This window comes from Jaculus jaculus, chromosome 5 (genome assembly GCF_020740685.1).
Source record: "Jaculus jaculus isolate mJacJac1 chromosome 5, mJacJac1.mat.Y.cur, whole genome shotgun sequence".
Classification (NCBI taxonomy): domain Eukaryota; kingdom Metazoa; phylum Chordata; class Mammalia; order Rodentia; family Dipodidae; genus Jaculus; species Jaculus jaculus.
This window is the reverse complement of record NC_059106.1, coordinates 69360551-69381235: the sequence shown is the minus strand read 5'-3', so window position 1 is coordinate 69381235 and position 20685 is coordinate 69360551. Positions and strand designations below refer to the sequence as shown.

Genomic DNA, 20685 nt, shown 5'->3' with positions numbered 1-20685 from the left:
GGCCTGTAACCACTCACTTTGAGCTATATGTTACTCTTTACTAAAAGAAAGTAGGAAGCCAGCTGTAGTGGTGCATCCCTGTACCACACCTACTTGGAAGCCAGAGCAGGAGGATAATTCGAGCTCACAAGTCTGATTTGCATTAGCAACTCAGTGAGATCCCAGCTTAAAAGGTATGGGGGGGGGCCAGGTATGGTGGTGTATACCTTTAATTCCAGCACTTGGGAGACAGGGGTAGGAGGATGGCTGTGAGTTTAAGGTCAGCCTGGCACTATGGAGTGAGTTCCAGGTCAGCCTGGGCTCAAGGGAAACCCTGCCTTGGGAAAATAAAATAAAAGCAGTATGTGGGGAGAGAAGTGGCAGTAAGGCAGTTATATTGTTTTAGACTATCAAGTCTAGATGCAGTGGTTGAAGGGGAGGCTGTAGTAGTCAGCTTACATTGCTGGTATGAACCTCCAGAGCACACACAGTTTATGGGAGGAAGGTATGTATTGAAACTTATAGATCCAGGGGAAGTTCCATAATGGCAGAAGAAGCTGACCTCCTTTCACAGATCCACACAGACAGAAATACCAGCACCAGCACCACAAGCAAGCACACTTAGGAGCACAAGCACTCTGCATATCTTTAGGCTGGAATTCCAGATCCATCCCCACATTTTAGGGCTGGACTCTAGGTTCCACCCACAGTGACACCAAGTCACAAGCTTGAATTAAACTCCTGACTCTACTGGGGCCATTCATTCAAACTGCTGCACATGCTTGCTCACTTCTCATTCATACAGAATGAGGACTGAAGAGATGGCTTATTGGGTTAAAGGCACTGGCTTACAAAGCTTGAAGACCCAGGTTCAGTTTGCCAGTAGCCACATAAGGCCAGATGCACAAAGTGGTACATGTGTTGAGTTCATTTGCAGTGGCAGGATACCTTGGCATGCCCATTCTCTTTCTCTTTGTCTCATACATACATACATAAATTTTTTATTTATTTATTTTTTTGTTTTGTTTTCCGAGGTAGGGTCTCACTGTGCTCAGGCTGACCTGGAATTAACTATGTACTCTCAGGATGGCCTTGAACTCATGGTGATCCTCCTACTTTTGCTTCCCAAGTGCTGGGATTAAAGGCATGCTCCACCACATCCGGCCACTGATCCTGGCTTTAATGATATTTGGGGGGACATATAAACTTTAAAAAAAAAAAAAAAAAAACCAAAACAGTGGCTGGATGTGGTGGCGCATGCCTTTAATCCCAGCACTAGGAGGCAAAGGTAGAAGGATTGCTGAGAGTTCAAGGCCACCCTGAGACTACATAGTAAATTCCAAGTCAACCTGAGCAACAGTGAGACCCTACCTTGAAAACCAGGTTGCACATGCCCACTAGGTGGTGCAAGTGTCTGAAGTCTGATTGCAGTGGGTGAGGCTCTGGCATGCCAGTTCTCACTCTCAAAAAAAAAAAAGAAAAGAAAAGAAAAGAAAAGAAAAGAAAAGAAAAGAAAAGAAAAGAAAGGCTGGAGAGATGGCTTAGCAGTGAAGGCACTTGCCTGCAAAGCCAAAGGACCTTAGTTCTATTTCCCAGGACCACTTAAGCCAGATGCACAAAGTGGCCCATGCATCTAGAGTCCATTCATCTAGAGTTCATTTGCAGTGGCTGGAGGCCCTGGCGCACCCATTCTCAATCTCTCTGTCTCTATCTCTCTTTGCATCTTTCTCTATCTCAAATAAAAAAATTAAATTAAAAAAGAATTTAAAAGAAAATATTGTTAAGTGTGTGTTCCTTGAGAGGCATAATGCTAACTAATGGGATGAAAAGATAAATGTGCTCATTAGGACCTATACTTGCCTTGTGCAAAACCCAGTGCAGGAAAGCACAAAATGAAGAAGAGTAATGACTGGGAGGAGTGTTGTAATCTAACCCTACAACATGGGTCAACCTAGTGGGCTAAGATCTCTACAAATAGGATAAGTCAGCTGCTTAAAAGTCAGGTTTTCATTGTGTTCTGAGTTTTAATAGAGTACATGGGGCTACCCTGCTGTCTGCTCTGACTTGCCCTCGTAATTTTGTTCTCCTGTGCGCTGAGTCACCTGACTTTTCATCTTGGTGGCATAACAGCTGCACACTATATTCAAGTAATTTCCAAGGGCATGATGATATTTTGGAAAAAAGAAAGTTAAACAGCATTCTTTTCTATAGATAGTCTCAGTGGCTTTTTTTTTTTTTTTGCAGGGGGTATTGTTTTGGTTTTTTTGGCTTTTTGAGGTAGGGTTTCACTCCAGCTCAGGCTGACCTGGAATTTACTATGTAGTCTCAGGGTGGCCTTGAATTTATGGTGATCCTTTTACCTCTGCTTTCTGAGTGCTGGGATTAAAGGCATGCGCCACCATACCCGACTTGCCTCAGTGCTTTTAATGTACTAGTGTGTGTCCTGGGAGTTCTGCAGAGGTAAATAAGATACAATCTTGTATTTTCCAAGTTTATCAGATATTCTTACATTGTCTGGAATGTATTTCAATGATCTTTTTAATCCTTAGATTGGCATTTAGTTTTTGTTGTTGTTGTTGATGATGATGATGTTTGTTTGTTTTTAGGTAAGGTTTTGCTTTGGCCCAGGCTGACCTGGAATTCACTGTGTAGTCTCCAGCTGACCTTGATCTCATGATGACCCTCCTACCTCTGCCTCCAGAATGCTGGAATTAAAGGTGTGTGCCACCACGCCTGGCCCCATCTAGAATCTTATCTGGACTCTTCCCTATTAGATCTCCTTTATTTATTTTTACAGAATCTTCTTTAAACCAAACTTGTCTTGTAGTATCTTTTGTTCGATATGCAGCACATTCACTGTCTTTATTTTTGTACTTGAAAAAGCCTTGATCAGAATCCTTTTTGCTTGTTTTTCTGGTTGATTTTGAGACAGGGTTTTTCTGTAGCCCAAACTAAGTCTGGTACTCAGGATCCTCCTGCCTCAGCCTCCTGAGTTCTATGAATACAGATACTTGCTATCATGCCTGGTTTAGAAGCTGTTGTTAATATACTGTAGTACTTGGGGCATAGTAGTACTCCAGCCTATTCAGCAACACAAGTAATGTTTGTTATAAGTTAATGTTTCAGATGTGTTCTACCTTTCCACAGTCCGCTCTATTAAGCTGAAGGAAGATATTCTGGCCTGCACTTTTGCTGAGTTGAGTTTGGGTTTATGCCAATTTATCCAAGAGGTGCGGAGACCAAATGGCGAAAAATATGATCCAGACAGTATCTTATACTTGTGCCTTGGAATTCAGCAGGTATCAAATTAAATAACTTATAAAACTGATGGCATTCTTAATCGCTCTGAGATAACTTGTGAATTAAACTGAAAAACTACAATGCTTATAGTTATGTAGGATTATTTATTTACTTGTCTGTGTGCATGTACCAGTGCTTCTTGCCACTGCATATGCACGTGGGGTATATGTGCCACCTTTGCATCTGGCTTTATGTTACTACTGAGGAATTGACCTGGTCCAGCAGACTTTGTAAGCAAGCCCCTTTAAACACTGAGCTATTTCATATCTTCCCCAGTCTCTGATTTTGGTCTTAAACTCTTTTTAAAAAATATAAAAAACTTTTTTTTATATACTTTATTTATTTATTGGAGAGAGGGAAAGAGGCAGACAGACAGAATGGGAACACCAGGGCTTCCAGCCACTGCAAATAAACTCCAGACGCAGGTGCCACCTTGTGCATCTGACTTACATACATCCTGTGGAATTGAACCTGAGTCCTTAAGATTTGGAGGCAAGTACCTTAACCACTAATCCAGCCCTGTTTTTTTTTTGTTAATTTACTTACTTGAGAGAGAGAGTAGGTGCCAGAGCTTCTAGCCATTGCAAATAAACTCCATACACATGAGCCATCTTGTGCATCTGGCTTGCATAGGTCTTGGAGAATTGAACCTGGGTCCTTTGGTTTTGCAGGCAAGCACCTTATTTTTGTTTGTTTGTTTTAATTCTTTTATATAGATGTGTGTGTATGAAAGAGAGAGGGAGAGAATATGGGCATAGTCTGGCTTACGAGTCCTGACGAATCGGACCTTGGTCCTTTGACTTTGCAGGCAAGCTTCTTAACTGCTAAACCATCTCTCCAGCCAAAAACTCTTGTTTTTAATGAAAGACTATCACTGACTTAAAAGTCTTGACTTTATGGCCACTTTATAATCTAAAGACTGGTAGTAGAATAACTGAAAATGAAGACTGTATTTGTAGGTAAATGAAAAAGAAGGGCATAAATAGCAGTTCACAAAAGAAGCAACTTAGATGACTATGCATGTAAATACTGTAGGGTTTTGTTATTGTTGTTTGTTTCTTTGAGGTAGGGTCTTCCTTTAGCTCAGTCTGACCTGGAATGAATTAGTCTTAGGTTGGTCTTGAACTCACTGTGATCCTCCAACTCCCAAGTGCTGAGTATTAAAGGCATGCACCACCACATCCAGCTCAGGTAGTTTTATGTTTTTAAAAATATCAAAATAAAAATTTTCAAGACAGAATTTCCAGCTCAGAACTCCACATATAAGTATCTGAGGGTGACCTTGAACTTCTGATCCTCCTGTTTCTGCCTCAGTGCTGAGATTACAAGCATGTACTTCCGTGTCCTGTTTATGCAGTTCTAGGCATCAAACCTAAGGCCTCATGCATTATAGGTACTCATTCTGTCAGTGTGTGTATATGTGTGTGTGTGTGTGTGTATATTTTTTTTTCTTAGTCCTCACTTAAATTGTTTAATTTTATTTGCTTGAAAGAGGCAGATAGAGAGAGAATGGGCACACCAGGGCCTTTGGCCATGTAAAATATTAGTTTTTTTATTTTTGTTCTTTTAAATTAAAATTTTTTTTCTTTAATTTTTCAAAGTAGAGTTTCACTCTACACCAGACTGACCTGGAATTCACTATGTAGTCTCAAGATGGCCTGGAACTCACAGTGTTCCTCCTACCTCTATCCCTCAAGTGTTGGGATTAAAGGTGTATGCCACCACACCGGGCTGTAGTTCTTTAGTTTGTTTGTTTGCTTGTTTTTTTATGAGAGAAAGAAAGAGAGAATTGGTATGCCAGGGCCTCCAGCCACTGCAGTTGAACTCGACATGTGAACCACCTTTTGCACATGTGCAACCTTACTGCTTGCATCACCTTGTGCGTCTGGCTTATGTGAGACCTGGAGAGTCAAACATGGATCCTTTGGCTTGCAGAGAAGCATCTTAACCACTAAGCCATCTCTGCAGTCCAATAAATATACTTTTAAAATATTTTATTTATTTATTTGAGAAAGAGAATGGGTGTGCCAGGGCCTCTGGCCACTGCAAACAACTCCACATGCATGAACCGCCTTGTACATCTGGCTTATGTGGGTATTGGGGAATCAAACCTGGGTTTTTATGTTTCACAGGCAAGCACCTTAACAATGAAGCCATCTCTCCAGCCCAATATATATTTGTTTAACATGTTAGCAAAGAGACAAGATTACAACCTTCATTGTTGGTAAAAGTGCTGTGAGATGACTTTTTCAACACATCTACAGGCAGTACACTTCTATCAAATATGTGAGTGGATGGTTCTGGACTGTCCTCCGGTTTTTGTGTACTTTTTTTTTTTATCAGCTTTCGGTTTTGTACATCTCTTCAAAGCTCATATTCTGGCAGTGACTCACCTGGGGAAGCTGAGGCAGGAAGGCCCCACATGTAAGGCCAGTCTGGGATGCATAGTGAGAACCACCCAGTCTCAAGAAAATACACTCATATTCTGAAGTCCAGACGTCATTGCAAGCAATTGTTTGTAACTTTAACACTCACCAAGTGTGATCATTAAGTAAATTAGAACAGTAAAGTTTGGCTCATCATGTTATTTAGTCAGTAAGATGAGGCTTTTCATTCTCTCATCAGGTTTGCATCTAGTAGGGTTACTTGGTACATCTGTACTCACAGATACTCAGAACTATCACAAACAAGTTAAAGGCTAGCTTGAACTACAAAGTGAGATCCCACCTCAAAAGAAAAATTCTGGGGCTGGGGAGACATCTTAGCCATTATGGCACTTGCCTATGAAGCCTTAAGGATCCAAGTTTGGCTCACAATACCCATGCAAGCCAGAAGCACAAAGGGGATGCATGTGCACAAAGTCACACATGGCCACAAAATGGCACACATGTCTGGCATTCAGTCGCAGGGACTAGAGGCCCGGTTCCACCAATTCTCTCATTCTCACCCTCACCTGTTCTCTCATAAATAAAAAAATAATAATAATAAAGAAAAATTCTGGGCCAGAGATAGCTTAGTGGTTAAGGCATTTTCCTGCAAGGCCAAAGATCACAGGTTCGATTCCTCAGGACCCACGTGAGCCAGATGCACAAGGTGGCGCATGTGTCTGGAGTTTGTTTGCAGAGGCTGAAGGCCCTGGTGCACCCATTCTCTGCCTGCCCCCTAAATAAATAAATAATCAAATTTAAGAAAAAAGAAAAATTCTAATTCCATGTAAAAATTGTTAAGGAATCAAATAAAAGCATAAATTATATGTTTTTGTACATTATATGTGTATCACTATGTTGACATAATGATATAATGAAGTAAACCAAAATGTTTACAGTGGTTATGATCTCTAGGTGATATTAATCTGGCTAGTTTTTTCCTTCCTTTTCCCCACTTGCCAGATTTTCTTCCATTTGTATGCGAGCTTTTATTTGCTTTTAGCCATTTATTCTTAAAATTTCTTTAGTTATAAAAGTAATATGTATTCAGTATAGCTATTACAACATTGGAGGTATATAGAAAACTTTATATTTCTTCATTCCTAAGGTTACTAATGTAGCCAACATTGTTGATTGGTGTCCTACCTTTAACATGACTCAGTATTTATTACTATTTTTTGCTTAGCTTAGTTTTTAGCATACATGTTTTACAGTTTTCTTTTCTCAGTGAGTATACCTTTCCATTTCAATATAAATCAGTGTGCTTCCTTTAAGAAAGCATTTTGAAGCCAGCTGTGGTGGCACATGTCTGTAATCCCAGCAAAGGGAAGAGAAGGATTAGTTAACTTGAGGCTAGCTAGGGCTACCTAGAAAGATCTTTCCTAAAAGACAGAGGGGCTGGGGGAAGAGGAACGAATAGGTGTGCCAGGGCCTCTTATGACTTGCAAACAAACTCCAGATGCATGTGCCACTTTGTGCTTCTGGCTTTATGTGGGTACTGGGTATCGAATCCAGGCAGTTGGGCTCTGTAAGCAAGTGCTGCCTTTGAGCCATCTCTCCAGCCCTTATTTTAAATATTTTAACCTTTTTTTGTTGTTTTTTTTTTTGAGGTAGGGTCTCATTCAAGTCCAAATTGACCTACCTGGAATTCACTGTGTAGTCTCAGGGTGGCCTCGAGCTCACAGCAGTCCTCCTACCTCTGCCTCCCAGGTGCTGGGATTAAAGGCATGCGCCATCACGCCATGCTTTTAACCCATTTTTAAGTTTTATTTACTTGAAAGAGAATAATAGTGGGCACACCAGAGCCTCTAGTCACTGCAAATGAATTCCAGACGCATGTGCCATCTTGTGCATCTGGCTTTATGTGGGTACTGGGGAATTGAACCTGGGTCCTTTGGCTTTGCTGGAAAGCACCTTAATCACTAATCCATCTCTGCAGCCCATTTTAAAAACCCATGTTTTTAAAAGAAAATGAGGGCTAGAGAGAGGGCTTACTGGTTAAAGCACTTGCCTGCAAATCCTAAGGACCTAGGTTCAACTCCCCAGAACCCATGTACGTAAGCCAGATGCACATGGTGGCACATGCATCTGGAGTTTGCAGTGGCTAGAGGTCCTGCTGTTCCATGCTTTCTAAGAAAGAAAGAAAGAAAGAAAGAAAGAAAGAAAGAGAGAGGGAGGGAGGGAGGGAGGGAGGGAGGGAGGGAGGGAGGGAGGGAGGGAGGGAGGGAGGGGAGGGGAGGGGAGGGGAGGGGAGGGGAGGGGAGGGGAGGGGAGGGAAAAAAACATGATTGACAGTACTGAAGTGGCAAAAACTTGTTACAATAATGTTTTTTAAACTTGTATTTTCTTTATACCTATATTCCTATTTCTTTTATCTTTTAGTACCTGTTTGAAAATGGTAGAATAGATAACATTTTCACTGAGCCCTATTCCAGATTTATGATTGAACTTACAAAACTCTTGAAAATATGGGAACCTACAATACTTCCTAATGGTAAGGTGATTACTTTTTATTGTTTTTATGATAATAACTTTAAATTTTTCTTATGTTTTATGATTATCTTTTCATAAGTTGTTCGTTTTATATAGCTGTCTTTATTTACTATACTTGATCTTATGAGGAAAAAAATCTTGATATCAGCTGGGCATGGTGGCACATGCCTTTAATCCCAGCACTTTTGGAAACAGAGGTAGGAGGATTGCCATGAGTTCACACCAGCCTAGGATTACATAGTAAGTTCCATGTCAGCCTGGGCTAGAGTGAGACCCTACCTTGAGGGGGGAAAAATAATCTTGGATTCATTGTTGAGTATTTTAATGAAAACGTAAGGGTTACTGTATCAGCCCTATATATAATAAGGTACTAATTACAGAAAATAAAAATAAATTGAGGTTGCAATTTACCTGTTTAAGAACTTTTTTTTTTTTTTTTTTGAGGCTGGGTCTCACTCTAGCCCAAGATGACCTGCAATTTACTCACCTAGTATCCCAGTCTGACCTTGCATGTACAAGATTCTGCTAGGCTCCCAAGGGCTGGGATTATAATTGTGAACCAAGACACCTGACTGTTTTGGTTTTTCCAGGTAGGGTCTCGTTGTAGCCCATGCTGATTTGGAATTCATTAGTAGTCACAGGCTAGCCTCTGACTCCCAGTGATCCTCCTATCTCTGCCTCCCCATTGCTGGGATTAAAGGCATGCACCACCACGCCCCACTAGAAACTTAAATCTGGTAGTGTCTGTAAAGCTGCAGACTTCCCATAGTTGCTGCATGTTTACCCACTAGCAGAGGTTCTTTTTTTTTTAGTAATTCATCTGTTTGCTTAACTGGTTGAGGGTTATGTCCTCATCTTTGAGTTATCTCTGACCTAATGTCATCAGAGAAATCCATAATTGACTCTTGTTTCAGACCCCTGAGCCATGACTGGAGGAGCCTGGTGTTGTGTCCAGGAGTCTGTCCTTAAGATTTTTTTTTGGGGGGGGTGGGGAGGCAGTTACAGGTTTGGAAGATTTTGTGTGTGTGTGGATGATGGTCCAAGAATAGAATACAAAAGCAGCAACAAAAAGGACTAAGGAGAGAGCATTAGGTAAGACAAACTTCAGAGGCATCTTGAGGATGCGGCAAGAAAAATCCCAGATACAATCATGTACATATAAATGAAAAATAATAGGGAGGCTGGGCGTGGTGGTACATGCCTTTAATCCCAGCACCCCTACCTTGAAAAATGAAAATATTTTAAAAACTAAAAAAAAAGAGAAGGAATGTAAAGAGGGGGCCACCTACCCCTAATGGCTGACTAAATCAGACTGCACTGCTACGGTAGTGATCTGGACAGGAGTTAGCCTATTCCATTTTTGTAGTCTGTAAGCTAAAAGTGGTTTTTGTACTTTTATTTTTATTTATTTAGTTTGCTTTTTTGAGGTAGGGTCTCACTCTAGCTCAGACTGACCTGGAAATCATTCTGTAGTCTCAGTGTGGCCTTGAACTCATGGAAATCCCCCTACCTCTGCCTCCTGAGTGCTGGGATTAAAAGCATGCGCCACCATGCCAGGCTATATTTTTATTATTTTATTTACATATATTTTGGTTTTTCAAGGTAGAGTGTCACTCTAGCCCAGGCTGACCTGGAATTCACTATGTAGTCTTAGGGTGGCCTCGAACTCACAGCGATCCTCCCACCTCTGCTTCCTGAGTGCTGGTATTAAAGGCGTGTACCACCATGCCTGGCTCTGTATTTTTTTTATTTATTTATTATTTATTTATTTTGGTTTTTCGAGGTAGTATCTTGCTATAGTCCAGGCTGACCTGGAGTTCAATATGTAGTCTGAGGGCGGCCTGTAACTCCTACCTCTGCCTCCCCAATGCTGGGATTAAAGGTGTGTACCACCACACCCAGCTGTTTTTGTATTTCTAAATGGTTACAAAAATTTTTCAATAATTAATGTTTTGTGACATGAAAAGTGTATAAAATTCAAATATATCTCTGAATAACTTCACTGTATTGTCTGTGGCTCTATTTGTTCAAGTTGTTCAGAACCTAAAGAGCCTACAAAGTGACCCTTCTGAGGCAAAAATACCCCAACTGTTTCCAGGGGAGCCCCCAGGGTTTGGCTAGCTGGAGTCCCTGCCTTGTTCTTTACGGTGCCATGTTAAGAGGGAGGAAGGGCAACTGTCAGGCTTTCCTTTCATACATTCTCCTGTTCCAGACGTGAGAGATGACATTGTACTCTTTCTTCCCATCCTATCTAGGCTACATGTTCTCTCGCATTGAAGAAGAGCATTTGTGGGAATGCAAACAGCTGGGGGCTTACTCTCCAATCGTCCTGTTAAATACTCTCCTTTTTTTCAATACCAAATACTTTCAACTAAAGAATGTCACTGAGCACTTGAAGCTTTCCTTTGCCCATGTGATGAGACGGACCAGGACTCTAAAGTACAGTAGCAAGATGACATATCTGAGGTTTTTCCCACCTTTACAGAAGCAAGAGTCAGAGCCAGGTGTGTGGTTGTGTGTCCAGTTTTGGGTTACTGTTTGAAGTCTCTTAAACACTTTGTCAAAGAGGGTTAATTGTAAACTCTAGACATGAGGGGTCATGTACTACAGTTTTCTTTTAATATTTGAACTTTTTTTTTCTCTCCTGTGGTCTGATAGGTTAAGTGAGTATCTCAAAATGAGAGTAATCTTTTACTTCAGTATACTTTCATTGACTTTGAAATTTGAAACACTAGACTAGGAGACGGCTCAGTGGATAAAGCACTTAACCTCTCAAGTATGAAGGCCTGAGTTCAGATCCCCAGAACCCATGTGAAAATGGTGTTAGGGAGCTAGAGACAGAGGGCTTCCTGGTGCTTGGTGGCCAGCCAGTCTAGCCTTCATGGCAAGATCCAGGCCAGCAACAGACATTGTCTGAAAAGTGGGTGGTTGTGCTGAGGATGACAACCATGATTGTCCTCTGACCTCTACATGCATGTATGCACACACACGCATGAATTTGCACATACAAATGAATGAATAATTAGAAATATTGATTTAAATAGGTAGAACACCCCCCCCCCAGATAATTTACACTTAAAACCTTTCAGAGAATGTAAATATATAACAGGGTTGGAAATCACTGGTTTATAGGTACCAGGTAAGTCATATGCTTAGAACAAAATCTTGCAATCTGTTTTTTCTAAATTAACCAGAGCATCTTAAAAGCTAGCCCAAAGTGGACTGCTTTCGTGTGCAGCAGACTACATTCAGCAGTGGCAGTCTTTGTTTATTTGTTTGTTTTGGGGGTGGTTCAAGGTAGGGTCTCACTCTAGCCCAAACTGACCTGGAATTCACTATGTAGTCCCAGGGTGGCCTCAAACTCAAAGCGATCCTCTTATTTCTGCCTCCCAAGTGCTGGGATTAGAGGGGTGGGCCACCACACCCGGCTTTAGTGGTGGCAGTTTTATAAATGGCTTATGATCTTGAGTTCCAAAAGTAGCCTATTAAATGATTTTACTTATTTTCAAGCAGAGAGAAAATGAGAATGGGTGTGCCAGGGCCACTGCAAATGCACTCCAGATGCCTGCGCCACTTGTGCATCTGGCATTACATGGATACTCAGGAATCAAACCCAGGGTCCTTAGGCTTTGCAGGCAAGTGCCTTACCACTAAGCCATCTCTCCAGTCCTGATTTTTTTTTTTGGGGGGGGGTATAGTTCCAGGTAGGGTCCCTCTCTAGGCCAGGCTGACCTGGAATTCACAATGTATTGTCAGGGTGGCCTTGAACTCACAACAGTCCTCCTACCTTAGCCTCCCAAGTGTTGGGATTAAAGACGTACACCACCACTTCTGGCCCTGATTATTTTTTGTTTGTTTGTTTTGTTTTTTCAAGACAGGGTCTTGCTCTAGCCCAGGCTGCCCTGGAATTCACCATGTAGTCTCAGGGTGGCCTTGAACTCACAGTGATCCTCCTACCTCTGTCTCTTGAGTGCTGGGATTAAAGGGGTGTGCCACTATGCCCAGCTTTGTTTATTTTTTAATGTTAAAAAACTGGTCTGGAGCCCGTTATGGTGGTGCACGCCTTTAATCCCAACACTTGGGGAAGCAGAGGTAGGAGGATCATGTGAGTTTGAGGCCATCCTGAGACTACATAGTAAATTCCAGGACAGCCTGGACTACAGTGAAACCCTACATTAAGAAAAACAAAACAAAACAAAAAAGGTATGGAGAGATTGCTCAGTGCTTAAGGTGCTTGCCTGCAAAGCATTAGGATCTGGATTTGATTCCCCAGTACCCACATAAAACTGGGTGTACAAGGTGGTACATGCATCTGGAGTTCATTTGAAGCGGCTGGAGGCCCTGGCATACCCATTCTATGTCTCTCTCTGCCATACGTAATGGCATATACCTTTAATCCCAGCACTCTGGAGGCAGAGGTGGGAGTATTGCTGTGAGTTTGAGGCCAGTTTGAGAATACAGAGTGAGTTCCAGGTCAGCCTGGGCTAGAGTGAGACCCTACCTCAAAAAAAAAAAAAAAAAAAAAGTGCTGGGAGGGGACTGAGGAAGTAGCTTATCAGTTAAAGGCGTTTCTTATAAAGAGAGAGAGAGAGAGAGCACGGGCCCTTTTCCTCAGGTTCTTAGATACACCTAGTAGAGTTCTTGAGACTGCATGGAGAAGTGGGAAACGGCCTACTTTCCATGTCTGCATACTGGCTTTTTCTCATAACCTTTAACCTCTGCAAAACTCCATTGGTGAGAATGGGTTTGTTCTTTTCTTATATTAAATGATCAACTATACTCTGATTTTTTTTTTCCCTAAAAAATATGCTAGTTCTTAAAATATTAGCACAGAAGGGCTGGAGAGATGGCTCAGCGGTTAAGTGCTTGCCTGTGAAGCCTAAGGGCCCCGGTTCAAGGCTTGGTTCCCCAGGTCCCATGTTAGCCAGATGCACAAGGGGGCGCACACGTCTGGAATTCGTTTGCAGAGGCTGGAAGCCCTGGTGCGCCCATTCTCTCTCTCTCCCTCTATCTTTCTCTCTGTGTCCTTCGCTCTCAAATAAATAAATAAATAATTTAAAAAAATACTAGCACAGAGGGCTGGAGAAATGCCTTAGTAATTAAGGTGCTTGCCTGCAAAAGCCAAAGTACCCAGGTTCAACTTCCCAAGACCCACGTAAGCCAGATGTACAAGGTGGCACATGCATCTAGAGTTCATTTGCAGCAGCTAGAGGCCCTGGTGCACCCATTTTCTTTATCTGTCTCTCTCTACCTCGTTCTGTCATTCTCTCAAAATGAATAAATTTTTAAAAAAATGCTAGCACAGAAAAGAAACTCGAGCTAAGGACCTAAAATTCTGGTGAAGGTGCCTCACAGGAGAAGTATTTTCAGATAAAGAGATCTTACCACACTGGAGTAGGTGCAACCTTGGGTTTTGTCTTTTTTGTTTTAGGGACCATACACCTAGTCCAGTCTACTCACAAAGCCAAGCTCCAAATATAGACATACACCAGCTCAGTCTCTTCTGCAATGTGACTCCACTTTAGTTTATTTTTTTAATTTTTTGAGAAAGAAGATAGAGATGGAAGGTGAAGGGGGGAGAGAATGAGCTTTCCAGGGCCTTCAGCCAGTACAAACACACTCCAGACACATATACCACCTGTGCATCTGGCTTATGTGGGTTCTGGGAATCAAACCTGAGTCCTTTGGCTTTATAGGCAAGCGCCTTAACTGCTAAGCCATCTCTCCAAGCTGTGACTCCACTTTTGAGCAGGGAACATAAATAACGATCACAGGACAACCCTTAGAATAAGGCCTGAGGACCCCCACCGGAGCTCAGGAAGCATTTGTTGAGTGAATGAGAGGGGAATAGCAGAGGTCCCAGCTGTGAAGCACAGCACACTGGGTGTTGTGAAAATAGGTTTTTCTACACAGACCTTTGATTATTATTTACTGTCTCAAGATAAACTAACTATTGGCAAGAGGAAACGAAATGAAGATGATGAGGTTCCAATGGGTGTAGAGATGGCAGAGAATACGGACAATCCTCTGAGATGCCCTGTCCGGCTCTATGAGTTTTACTTGTCAAAATGGTAAGTGATCTTTCTAGGCACTGGGCTCCATGCTGTGCACAGCTCAGAAGAGCTTGGGTTTCAAATGCTTCGACATCAGGGGTATAGTTGGCCTAGGACCTATGACATAGGAATTTACCTCTTAATTTCATTTTTAATATTCTCATATCTGCTTAGATTTGAAACCAAGAAACAAGTCAGATGTCTTATCAGTGTGTCCTCCTCTGCCCCCAAAATCCCTGTTTTTGCTTGATCTGTGCAAGTGTTGCTCAGTTTTTATGTAATATGGACTCTATAATGATTATTTGTCTAGAAAAGAAGTTCTCAGGACAAGTTGTTTTACTAAGACTGTGTATAGAAAAATGGCTTTTAAGAAATATTTTGCTGTACATTCCTGGCTCATGCCTTTAATACCAGCACTCAGGAAGCTGTGTAAGAGGATCTTTTATGTTATTTATTTATTTATTTATTTGTTTGTTTGTTTATTTATTTATTTTGAGATTGAGAAAGAGGCAGAGAGAGAGAATGTGCACGCCAGGGCCTTTTACCCTCTGTGAATGAACTGCAGATGCATGTGCCCCCTTGTGCACATGTGCGATGTTACCCGCTTGTGTCATTGGCATCTGGCTGCATGGGACCTGGAGATTCAAGCAAGCATTCTTAGGCTTTGCAAGGCAAGCACCTTAACAGCTAAGCCATCTCTCCAGCCCAGTTTTTATTTTGTTTTATTTATTTATTTAGTTTTTTTAGGCAGAGTCTCTTTCTAGCCAAGGCTGACCTGGACGTCACTCAGTAGTCCCAGGCTGACCTCAAACTCGTGACACTCCTACCTTAGCCTCCCAAGTGTTGGGACATACTTTTATTTATTATTTAGGAGAAATAGTATGGGCATGCTAGGGTTTTATGCTTCCATAAGCTAACTTCATACATGCACCACTTTATGCATCTGACTTTATGTGGGTACTGGGGAATCAAACCTCTCCTCTTTTAAAAAAAAAAATTAAATTTTTGTCCTTTTATTTATTTATTTTTTGTTTCTTATGATTAACAACTTCCATGATTGTAAACAGTATCCCATAGTTATTCCTTCCCCCCCCCGTTTAACCTTTGAACCTTCACTCTCCATCATATCCCCTCCCCCTCTCAATCAGTCTCTCTTTTATTTTGATGTCATCATCTTTTCCTCCTATTATGATGGTCTTCTGTAGGTAGTGTCAGGCTTTTTTTTGGTTTTTCGAGGTAGGGTCTCACATTAGCCCAGGATGGCCTGGAATTTACTGTATAGTCTCAGGGTAACCTCGAACTCAGCGATCCTCCTACCTCTGCCTCTGGAGTGCTGGGATTAAAGGCATGTGCCACCATGGCCAGCCTCTCTTTCTTTTAATGTTTTGTTATGACTTGAGTTTTTGAGAAAAAAATGTAGAGTTACAGGTTGAGTGTGGAAGGGAAATTTCTATGAACTTAATTGTCACTGTGGGTTTAAGTCACAGTGGGGGAAGTTGAGACAATGGTTTGTGTTTTCTGTAATTTTCTGATCTCATTTTCCTTCTTTTTTTCTGTTCTCTTTTGTTGGTTTCTCCTCTGTGGATAGTTCTGAAAGTGTGAAGCAGAGGAATGATGTGTTTTACCTTCAGCCTGAGCGTTCCTGTGTCCCGAATAGCCCCATGTGGTACTCAACATTCCCAATCGACCCTGGCACCCTGGATACCATGCTCACGCGTATTCTCATGGTGAGAGAGGTACATGAAGAGCTTGCCAAAGCCAAACCTGCAGACTCTGATGGTGAATTGTCAGATTAAGATGGAAGTCAGGACCCTAGTTTCATACATGCTAGTACGCACCAAACTGTGAAGGCATCCTGCTGTTGGGAAGAGATGTGTAAATCCAAGTCCTCTTAGGAGACACTGGAAAGCAGATGACTTCTGAACCACAGTGTGGATGTACAAATGAGAACTGAGGGAAGGAATATGAACTAAGAATGTGGCAATGATAGAGTTCATAGACACCTTCGAATGACTAACCAATTTCTCTGAGTGGTGCATAATCTTATTTTGTTTGGGAATAACAAATTGTGGAATATTTTTAAGGAAAGTTGTATAAAACTCTACCATAGTAACCTTAGACCTTAGAGAGGTAACTTTGGAGTGAGACCTTGGCTGCAGTAAGCTAGTTAAGCGAGCCCTCTATAAAGATCAGGGGAGAAGTCCATATCAGATGAGAACAGTGGGACCCAGCCTTGAAGATCCAATTAAAAAAAAAAAATCTCAACTTTTTAAAATGATCATGAAGTGGTCTTGATTGATTTTCACTGCCATGCCAATTATGAAAAGGACAGAAGCTTCTGGTACTCCCACCACAGGCCCCTTTCATCAGGACAGTGTCCTTCACTGCTGTCACTGTAGCAGTGGCTCTGAACCGTCCACTTTGCTGAGTCTAGCCTTCTCAGCTGTGGGCCTGGATGTGGGTAATTGAAGGTAAAGAGGATGATATTCCACAAACTAATTACATACACAGAAGATCTGTGTAGCCCGTTAGACCCCAAGTGTCTTGAAATGTTTGTAGAAAACCCTAAAATACCCACTTCTCTGGGTGCAGGCCTTTATCGCTGCTCTCCTAGCCCGAGCTATGGAGCACAGAAGTGGGGGCTCTCCTTTTGTTTTCTGTTTTTTTTTTCCCCAATGGCAGCTTTTCTCCCATTGTTTTGCCTTTTTAGTTCCCAAAGGATTCTTAATTGTCCTTTGTACCAGTTTTTGGAGGCCCTTGTCATTTCAAGTGGATGAGTCTTCTTAACTCCGGCAAACCTGTGGGGACTCCGCAGAGACACAGTATTACATAGCAATCCCAGCGCTGGTAGGAAAGGTCTTGTTATGTTCCTGTGTAAAGCATCGGGAAGATGACGTTGTTACCCTGAGGAACTTGAGAATAGGGATTCTGGGGGTGGGGTACAAAGACACTGATTGTGTAGCACATCCGTAAGCAGGTCTTCTTACAGCAGTGTCCCGGACTCCAGCTGTCCTAGTGGGTGCGTGAGGGTTGAGAGTCATGGCCATGTACGGCGCCATCAGTCCTGTCCCCCCATTTCCAGTCTCGGTTTCTTCCCCACAGAATTTTGAATCAAGACTTTCAGTGATTTTGGCCACTTACAGAACTTTTTAATTGAACTTAATTTGAACGTACAGTAAAATTCAGAGAAGTCAAAACGATTCTTAGTTTAACCGTAAAAGACTTGCAGTATGTCCCATATTTTAGGTGGGGGTAGCAAGTGGTTTGTTTTTGTTTTTAAATAAATACAACAAAATTTTAAAATACCCTTTTGACATTGTGTACTTGATGGTTCTGTTCTTCTGCTTGCAACAATATTTTTGTCACCAAGAACTGTGTGGAAGAAGTAAATCTACCCCAATTCTGTATGATGAAATCCGTTTGTGTTTGTCACTTCTGACTGGGAAACTTCATACTTCTAGACCTTGTTTGATTGGAGGAAAAGCAATTGGATGTCTAACAAGTCTGCCAATAAACCATCCAGAAATATCAGGTGTAATAGTCCCATTGTACGACTTAATGATTTGTATAAAGACTAACATGGTCCCCATCTATTGTTGTATGAAAAACAAATACTGTTAGCATAGTAGAAAAAATTGTTATAAAATGCCAGAAAGAAACAGTGTGTATCTTGTAACAGAGAACAACCACGACCCGGATGAACGACTGCATCAGGATCCCACCGCATGTTAGTGCACAGTCGCCCAGAACCTAAACTCATTCCTGAGAGAACAGAATGCTTAATCATCATTCCTCATAAGTCTAGCTGTTTGTTGTGTTCGATTACTTGTTTTTTAAAAAATTTATTAAAATTGTGTAAAATTATGTCTTTTCCCAGGGGAGGAAAAAAAAAAAAAACAACCACGAACAAACAAAAAGAGAAACATTAAATCATCCCTGCTGTTATTTTAGTCTTTATCTACATTTGAATTTTCTCTTTTCAGAAACCACAGAAATATTCCCTTAGAATAAAATAGTATATTTGTATTTCATGGGTGAGTTTTTCTTTATGCCTTGAAAGAACTTTATATTTTTCTATTTGACCTTATTGGTATGGTACAAGAGATACAAAGTCAATTTTCAGGGAAGAAATTATTTCGTTTTTTATTCAGTTCAGTAAACGTTTTACTGCAAAGTCTTTCAGTTGCTTTCTTTTATTTCTATCCAAAGACATGTTTCCATTTTTAGGTAACTTTGAGCTACTTTTAAAGTACCAACAGCTAGAAATACCAGGTATCACATATGTAACCTTTCAGGCCTGGGGGCTTTGATATTTACAAATTTTGCAGTACTTCAACCATACCAGTTTTAAAACGATCAGAACAATAAATATGAATCAGGCATGGCGGCTCACACCTAAAGTCCTAAGCACCTGGGAAGTATGAAGGTCAGAGGGTCAAGAATTTAAGGTCAGGGCTAGGGAGAGAGATGGTTTAGTGAATAAAGGTGCTTTCCTGCAAAGCCTGCTGGTCCAGGTAATTCCGTAGTATCCACATAAAGCCAGATGCAACAAGTTACACTAATATCTGGTATTGGTTTCAGGGACAGGAAACCTTAGCACCCACACAAATACAGGTACATAAATATGCATGCCTTTAATTCCAGTCCTTGGGAGAATAAAGTAGGAGGATGGCCATGTGTTTGAGGCCAGGCTGTATACTCCAGAGTGAGTTCCAGGTAAGTCTGGGCTATAATGAGACCCTGCCTCAAAAAGAAAAAAAAAAAATTTAAGCCGGGCATGGTGGCGCACACCTTTAACCCAGCACTTGGGAGGCAGAGGTAGGAAGATCACCAGGAGTTCAAGGCCACCCTGAGGCTACATAGTGAATTCCAGGTCAGCCTGAGCCAAAGTGAGACCTTACCTTGAAAAACCAAAAATAGGGCTGGAGAGATGGCTTAGCGGTTAAGCGCTTGCCTGTGAAGCCTAAGGACCCTGGTTCGAGGCTCGGTTCCCCAGGTCCCACGTTAGCCAGATGCACAAGGGGGCGCACACGTCTGGAGTTCGTTTGCAGAGGCTGAATGGCGCGCCCATTCTCTCTCTCCCTCTATCTGTCTCTCTCTGTGTCTGTCGCTCTCAAATAAATAAATAAAAATTTAAAAAAAAACAAACCAAAGATAAAATTAAAAGTTTTTTTTAAAAAAGGGTTTGTTTGTTTACCCTTAGGTAAAAATACATACTTAAATTGGGAATATGAGGATTAGTGTTATTTTCTTAGTCCCTTGGGGGATTTTAGTATTGTGCGACAAATATGCCACCAAATTCCAGGTACTTTTTTTTTTTTTCAAGGTAGGGTCATGCTCTTGCCCAGGCTGACCTGTAATTCACTATGTAATCTCAGGGTGGCCTTTAACTCACTGTGATCCTACCCCCTCTGCCTCCCGAGTGCTGGGATTAAAAACGTGTACTACCACACCAGGCTACTTTTTTTTTTTTGTTTTTTTTGAGGTAGGGTCTCACTCTAGCCCAGGCTGACCTGGAAGTCACTATGTAGTCTCAGAGTGGCCTCAAACTCACAGAGATCCTCCAACCTCTTCTGAGTGCTGCAATTAAAGGCATGTGCCACCATGTCCAGTTTACATTTTATTTTTCTAACTGGCTTTTTAAAAAAAGGTTTTTTTTAATGAGAGAATTGGTGTGCCAGGGCCTCAGCCACTGCAAACAAACCCAAACGTGTGCCACCTTGTGCATCTGGCATATGTGGGTCCTGGGGAATTGAACCTGGGCCCTTAGGCTTCACAAGCAAGTGCCTTAACTGCTAAGCCATCCCTCTACCCCTACAGAAATACTTTTTTAATTTATTTATAAGAGAAAGAAGCAGTGTGAGTGTGTGTCAGGTCCTCCAGACACATGCTGTTTTGTGCATCTGGCTTTACATGGGTACTGGGGATTTGAACCTGGGCCCTTAGGCTTTGCAGGCAAGCACCTTAACCGCTGGCTATATTTCAAGCACCACCACCTATTTTTTGGAGACATCTTTTCTTGAGACAGGGTCTTGCTATGTAGCCTTGGCTGGCCTGGAATTCACAATATAGACCAGGCTGGCCTCAAACCTGTAATTCTCCTGCTTGCTGAGTACTGGAATTACGGGCATACACCACAGTGCGTGGCTGCATGTAGACTATTTTCTACATGTCCTGTGACATAAGTTTGTAAAACAGGAGTTTCCCAAAAAGTAAAGTGAAAAGAATTTCTATGAATAAATACCAGTTTTCTGTTAAATCAATTTTAGTTTTCTGTGTAAGTACAAAGATCCCTTTGTGGTGAAAGGTTGGAAGTTGAGGAAAGTATTAAGCACTAATATTCCCCGTTCATTCAATCTACTTAATACCCATCATTACCCTTGCTTATCATCATTGAGAAGAAATTTAATTACGAGACATTACTACATACTGGA

At 41.6% G+C, this 20685-nt stretch overlaps 1 protein-coding gene across 4 annotated transcripts in view; it reads left to right on the top strand.

Annotated features, from left to right (window-relative positions):
- Window positions 1–17789, top strand: part of Zmym4 (zinc finger MYM-type containing 4) — a 152877-nt gene extending 135088 nt beyond the window's left edge. For all 4 annotated transcript variants that reach the window (XM_045149031.1, XM_045149029.1, XM_045149033.1 and 1 more), the window contains 5 exons: window positions 3127–3278; window positions 8088–8199; window positions 10454–10702; window positions 14140–14269; window positions 15840–17789. In XM_045149031.1, coding sequence (XP_045004966.1) covers window positions 3127–3278; window positions 8088–8199; window positions 10454–10702; window positions 14140–14269; window positions 15840–16047 — 851 coding nt within the window. In that variant the 3' untranslated portion in view covers window positions 16048–17789. The remainder of the gene's footprint in view (window positions 1–3126; window positions 3279–8087; window positions 8200–10453; window positions 10703–14139; window positions 14270–15839) is intronic.
- Window positions 17790–20685: the final 2896 nt, after the last annotated feature.